The 7,700-nt window shown below is 26.3% G+C and overlaps 1 protein-coding gene across 1 annotated transcript in view; it reads right to left on the reverse strand.

Annotated features, from left to right (window-relative positions):
- The window catches only part of LOC108746126, a 38,239-nt gene that overhangs the window by 19,012 nt on the left and 11,527 nt on the right, over window positions 1-7,700 (reverse strand). The window contains exons 9-12 of the mRNA XM_018482688.1: window positions 3,964-4,171; window positions 3,308-3,783; window positions 2,536-2,713; window positions 2,228-2,450 (exon numbers count right to left, since the gene is read on the reverse strand). Of these exons, the coding sequence (XP_018338190.1) occupies window positions 2,228-2,450; window positions 2,536-2,713; window positions 3,308-3,783; window positions 3,964-4,171 (1,085 nt within the window). The remainder of the gene's footprint in view (window positions 1-2,227; window positions 2,451-2,535; window positions 2,714-3,307; window positions 3,784-3,963; window positions 4,172-7,700) is intronic.

The following is a 7,700-nucleotide window of genomic DNA, read 5'->3' on the forward strand; positions in this document are numbered from 1 at the left end:
TATATATATATATATATCTCATAATAAATCACATTTAGTTTCCATAATTGCGCAAATTATAAATATTTGCATCATCATTATTATTATTAGATCAATCAATTTCTTTTTCACGTTATGATATTTATCTTAAGAAAAATATTCTTAACTTAAATAGATGACTGGATGAACATCTATTGCGTTGTAATTTTGTACTTTAATCTTTCAATACAACAAATAAAATATTATTACTCCCAAGGCGGAACTGTTTTGTCTTATGAGTCAGTCATTCGGTGTAACAGCGCTTATTAGGAGTTATAAACAATGAGTCAAATCTTATCTCACAAACTCATTTCTTCAAACGTAAATTACAAACAATTATCTATATCCAAAGTTCAACTAAAACAATTTGCATCAAAGCGAATAGAATCAATTTATAGTAATACAATGACTCATTATCTCTCAATTATTTTCTACTTCTTAACAACTTTGTTATTATTTCTATGTCATTTACTGATTCTTACTGACGCTATTTCTTGACTACTGACTATATTTACTGATTTTTATTGACTTCTGGGTGATTAGGCAATTAAATAAGTATAGGTAGTCGTTTTTATTGCAAAATTCGATAAAGCTCTAAACCGTCAATTAACTCATATATGATCTTAGCCGATTGAAAGTCAAATGCGCCTGATCAAAGATCAATTACGAGGACAAATTCTTACATTTTGATAATTTCGAAAATGCATGATGTGATTTTCAGTGAAAAATGACTATCAATTAAATATCGAATCGATATCAAAATCATTGTATCAATTAATTTGATAATAATTTGATAAGTTATTTTTTATTAGTTGTTATATGGCAAATACCTTTAAATGATTATAATTGCCGAAGTATAATAACTTTTAATATTAGATATATTGTTTAACATATACTTTCTAACGTATACTTTTTCTACATATAATTTATTTTAATTACTCTTCCGTTCTCTTTATATTTTTCAATATTAAACAAAGCATACAAATTTAAAAAAAAATAATTTTGCAGTTGTCATAGCAGAAACACATTTTTTAGAAATTTTTTAAATCTAAATATTATATATTTCATATTACATATTTTTATCAATTACAATAAAATAATTCTTTATTTGATAATAAAAAACAATTATCTATATTCATATTTTGTATTTTGAAGTAATAAGAGTTACAGATTTATAAATTAAAGTTATTATAACAGAATATAATTATGTAACTAATCACTGTTGTTTACTAGTTTCTTAGTCATTTCTTTCAAATCTTTTCTTGAAATTTTCCCTGAACCCGTATATGGAAAACTATCCAGAAATATAACTCCTGCACGTAGTTTACATCGATCTTCCATGTTCTCCGCCACAAAATCTATCAATTCCTGTTCTGTCACCTGTACAAAGAAAATGAAAAAGATTAATCCAATACATAAAATATTTCCTGTTTTGTATTAAAACGTAATATATAAACATAACAATAGTCTTGAAGCTATTTCTTCCTTCGCGATTCGTTTGTTCTTATCAAATCTTTCTTTAAACTCTTAAACTGATTTATTCAATGCATTCTAATGTTGATCGAGTTAATATGCAAATTTTTTTATTTGTTTTTTAATTATTTTAATTACATCAAGATCCTTACTTCTATAAGTGATTCTCTTTCTACTAGACATCTATTAAATATTTTAAGAAAATATCTGACGGAATACTCAAAATCGGCTCGCTGTTAGAAATATTCTAATTTTATTTTGCAAATCTTTATTTTATGACTTTATTATATATTTCTAACAAATGATTGTACCTCGATGCCAGGCCTCTTGGTAACGTAAGCAAGAGGGTGTTCATTGTCTAATGCATGGGGCACCCCTATTACTGCAGCTTCTAGTACTGCTGGATGTGATATTAACATATTCTCGATTTCTGCGGGAGAGATTTGCTGACCTCTATACTTTATGAGTTCCTTTATTCTTTCGATAATGAACCATTCTCCATCTTCGTCTACATAACCGATATCACCCGTGTGCAACCATCCTATTTTTTAAATTTACTTTTAAACCACTATATTTTATATTTTTATAACTTTTTATATATTTTTATATATTTATTATATATATTTTTGGGATCTAATGGAATACAATTGATTTAGTTTTTGCATGCGTTAAATTGTAATTAATTTTTCAAAAATATAATTATATCACTTATTATTATGACAAATAAGATTTACCTTCTTCATCAATCGCACTTCTTGTCGCTTCAGGATTTTTATAATAACCAGTCATCATGGTTGTAGATTTTATCCATATTTCTCCTGATTGATTTGATTCAAGTATTTTGACCCCACTTTCGGGGTCCACGATTTTTATTTGCACATTCTTGGCTACGACTCCATTAGATCCATTCTTATTATGTGATTGCGGCGATGTTATAGGACCACCGGTTTCTGTCATTCCTAGAAACATAAAAAATATAATTAAAATTATATCATCCACATAATACAATATATGTTAATATCTTATTGCCTTTTTTATATTTACCGTAACCTTGCAATATTTGGATGTGTGGTAAAATATATTTCAGATCTTCCTGCACTTTTTTATTCATAATTGCACCTCCGTACAGTATAACTTTCAGAGATGATAAAGAATATTTCTTTATACAACTCGCTTTGAGAAACCGACTCAGTAAACTTGTGCTTAAAAAAATAATTTCTATCTAGATAATAAAACAATTCATATTTTGAATTCTATTACATATCATGCACAAACTACTTGTAAATATAGAACTAATCATGTATCTAATTTATAATGTAAAGAAGTAGATAGATATTATTATAAAACATTGTTATAATATATTTTTTCTTAGTTATTATAATTTGCACTTATGTTAATTCGAGATATTATATATATTCAATATGCTATTAATTTATCAAAATACAATTTGGTATTCACAAATATATTAAACGAAAAATTGATACAAAAATTAATATAATTATTTTAATAAAAGATAAGTAATTACATTACATATAGAAATCACATCAGTTATTAATTTAATTTAAAAATATTAGATTATACTTGAAAAACTCAACTCTACATCAACTTCATTATAGAACTCGCGAAACAGTAAAAACTAAATTAGAGTAAAAATTTATTTATATCAGAAAATTATTTGCTACTACTTATTTACATTAGTGTGGAACAATTTAGTTATATTATTTTTAGAAAAGATACAAAATTAAAATAATTCCACTTTAATTATTCAATGAAATTAAGAAAAATAACTTTTTATATATAACATATATAACATTACTTGGTATTTCTCGATCAGTCGACAAGTCATTTCCTCGTTAAATTCAGGGTAGACGATCACTTTGCCACCTTGCACGATCGTAATCAAATTCAGGACTATCCCACTGATCCAATAAAGAGAAGAAAACCAAAGAAATACCGCGTTAGTCGTGTTAATAGTTTCATTCTGACTGACATGTAATAGAGCATAATTGGACAATTCAACGCCTTTTGGCATCCCTGAAGTGCCTGACGAATGTAAAATACATGCTGTCTTCGTGATGTCAACTTGGTCGATGTAATGGAAATTTGCTACTTCCACATTGCTGCAATTACTCAGAATATCGGAGAACGAAATCGCGTCAACATGCTTGCCAAAAACTACTATCGTGGGATTGCAATTCTGCTCCTTTATCGCGCTTAAGATAACATCCACTGATTTCTCGCTGCAGAAGATCACCTTCGGCATGATCATTCGCAAAACGTACAGCGCAGTTTCTAATGATAAATAACTTATATATAATTAAAAAAATAAACATTGCCCTATAAATATAAAGATATTTTAAAATAAATAAAATTATATTTGCGCGTATTTTACTGGAAATACATTAACTATTTTTAATTTTACTACACATAACGTGGAATATTATAACATTTAATAGTTGCGAAAGAACTTACTTAGATTCATGTTCTCGTCCCACGGATTGAAAATCACGTTGATATAAACTGCTGAAAGACAGGGCACGATGGAGTTGCAATGATTACCCGTACACACACTAATGATATCGTCAGATTTGATTCCTTGTTTTTGTAACCACAAAGCGCATTTCACAACTTTATCTTGCAACTCCGCGTATGTGACTGTCTCTTCAGTGCGTGCGTCCAACTACATAGTATTATTTAAAAAAAATGTTCCAAAACAATAAGGAATTAGTTATATTGCAGAGTCATTAACTTGCTATTGAAAGAATCATTTATAAATTCCAAAACATTTTTTATTGATTACAAGAAGAAATTAAATTTTACAAAAACTATACATAATTGTAAAAATATTCAATCAGTTTTTAAAGAATTTTATTTGAATTCTCGTTTTATTTATTTATTTTTTTATTTATTATAAACTTTTTTTAATGCCTATTGAATCGTATTACAAAAAATTTCCGAAATGATATCCCAAGATATTTATTACTAATCATTTCCGTCCGTGATAAGTTTAAAACAAAACAGGTTTTGCGATATTTGTGGCTTACGAATTTAGGCTTTTAATTGCCCGTGTTTTCATTTGTTTAAAAACAGTTTTTGACAATGTTATAATAAGAGTTTTATTTATGATAATTTTTTTGCTAGTGTTATGATTAATTCTACAATTATTTAAAAATTGTAATTAAAGTAAATTTTTCATTTTATATGCCATAAAACTTTGATATCATCTATATGATATCACGACTTCACTAATTAGCAATTATCGGCAAATATCGGGTGCGTTCCGAGTTATATGAAGTGCGTGATGTATCGTTTTATTCTTCTTTATTATTTGATAAACAACAAGAATAAATGATGCATTTCATGCGTATCTCGGAACGCACCCATCATGTAAATCTAATTTTGTTATCGCAATCTTTGATCTTTTTATCTGTTAAATTTATTTTAATTGTTTTGTAGTTTTTCTCTTACATTTGCTTAGTTTTTATAAAAAATGTTTTGAATAATATTTTGAAAATCTTCCATGTCTTACTTTAATTAATTTGAAATAATATTTTATTTCATTCAAATACAAAAATTGAATAAGCTAGTTTATCACCTTCGGCAATTTATATTTTATATTTGTAAAATACTGTTAATTAAACTGTTTTGATAACAGAACCCAAACTCTTGGCCCAATTCTGTTGATGAGTTCTTTAAATATCTTAATCAAAGACTTGATTGAAGATTTAATCTAGTAGAGCTTAACAGCTACAGTTTATCATTGTAAACATTTTAATTTACCGTTTCCTTTATGCTTATCATCGCTAATATTAGTCATTTTAATTATGAAATATCTATTTTTTATAAATCTTTTCTCTTATTACTATAGATACATAAATTTAAAAATTTACATTTTTTTCTAGTAAATTCTATGTATTAATATTATATTATACAAGTTCTGCTAGACTTTTGCCAAACGCTTTTTGTAAACAGAGTAGTCTAAACTGAGTCGAAAAATTCTTTACCATTTTGCAATTTTTGCAATGGTTAACGAGATATTAATTACTAAAAATTGCCAAATTCTCTTCAATAATTTTTCACTCAAATACTATCAACTTTACAGAAAAACAGCAAAAAGTCTCATGAGACACCCTGTATATAAAATTAACTCACGTGTGCAATTTTTTCTCCATTGTTTCCAATGCTGTGCCATATCGCTTTTCCGAGACACTTGTATTTATTCAAATCCTGTGTTACTTGCCCCTTATAAATGCCATTTTTCACAGTGAAAATCTGTAAATAATGAATTAGATTGTTTAATTATTTATATTTTTGAATTATATATCTTTATATATATATATTTAAAATCAATATAACCATGGTTTTTTATCAAATGAAAAAATTAGCTACATCAACAAATGATTACTATGTAATTTTACACTTACTATTGGTTCGACCATTTTACTAGAAATATTTGGATCTCTTATCATAAATATATAAGATTCTGAAGGCGCTCCAACAATATCACTTTACTGGATCATAAATAGACATAACATTTTAGTTATTTTAAATAAGCGAATTAAAATTAACTATCAAATTATGTGAAATGTGTGTGTTGGAAAAATGTAATGAACACTTACAATTTTCTGCACACTCTTCATTTATGGAAATTCCGTAATATAAAGAATAAAATATAAATGCATTATGTTTCTTAATTTATTATTACATACTTTCACTAAAATTAGAAAAAAAGATTTAATTTTTTTCTTCGATCTTTGATTTCTTTAAGTTTAAACTCCAAAACTTGAGTTTTGATATCTAATTTTTTACATTCTATTAATAAGTTTTTCAATCTTGATTACGAACTTATATATGTTTATCTATGTTTAACTTCCACAAGAATACATTTTTCCATTTATTTTTTATTTGTTAACGAAATATTAATTTCTAAAGATTACCGAATAAGATTGTCGAGAGAGAGAGAGAGAGAGAGAGAGAGAGAGAGAGAGAGAGAGAGAGAGAGAGAGAATATCACATGTTATTTACATAATCCTATGATGACTCAGTCCAAAAGTCCTGTATCATTTTGCGACTTTCATAATAGTTAATGTCTGGGCAGCTTATTTGGTAATCTTTAGAATTAATTAATATTTTATCAATCATTGTGAAAATTGCAAAAGTCCTCTTTATGTATATATATATATATAATTTAAATATAAAATATATATACATATTTATAAAATAGATTTCTCTTCCAAAATCAATTTTATAAAGAAAGACACTGATATATCGCTCATCATTACTTTTATTATTTAATTTTTTACTTCAAAGTTTATAAAAAAGATATATTTACTATAATTATAGTTTATTATTATATAAACTTATTGTATGATATATATACTTACAGAAAAGTATAGAACAGACATACTATAACAAAATACTTCTAACACTAGCAATTGATCTGAAGTGCTACTGCAAGTCGCTTGAAACCAAGAACTAAATTATAATAAAACAACATAATCTTTTGAACATGAATTAAAATATAATTAAAAAATATAATTAATATAACGGTTATACCGTTCTTAGTTCCCATTCGATATAAAAATCATATAAGGGAAACCGAAACATCGTGAATCACACAAATTCAAACTCTTAAAAGTTTATCTAAATATAAAAATTTTTGTATTATTTTTTTAATTAGAGTATAATGCATATTTTAAAATTTAATAAGTATATTTAGTCAAAAAAACTTAATTTTTAAGAAAAAATTAAAAATATATTTTTTAAAAAATGATGCCCATGGTGCCTCATACCCGGAGTAAGTCACATACAATATAGTAGGATTATGCAATAAATAACAATGATGAAAGTTGAAAAGTATTTTCAATTAACTTGGACATTCTTAGTATAGTCACATCATAATACTGTATCAGGCTGCTCTTCGCCCTGATGAAGTGGACAGCAAGGTTCATGAAACGTTGATATTTCAAGAATGGATTTGGATACGGAGAAAACCCGCGAAACGCAGAACTTTTATACAGAAAGCACCCGTGGAAGCTTCAAGAATATAACTAAATATTATGTAATAACTAAAATAAAAAAGTCGATTGGTATGAATATCGGTATAACCGGTTATGTCGGTATTCATCTAGCAATTTAAATACATTAAAGAACTGGTATAATCAGCATGAGACCAGAATACCCTTATATATATATATATATATATATAT

The sequence above is a fragment of the Trachymyrmex septentrionalis genome, unplaced genomic scaffold (genome assembly GCF_001594115.1).
Source record: "Trachymyrmex septentrionalis isolate Tsep2-gDNA-1 unplaced genomic scaffold, Tsep1.0 scaffold16, whole genome shotgun sequence".
Taxonomy (NCBI): Eukaryota; Metazoa; Arthropoda; class Insecta; order Hymenoptera; family Formicidae; genus Trachymyrmex; species Trachymyrmex septentrionalis.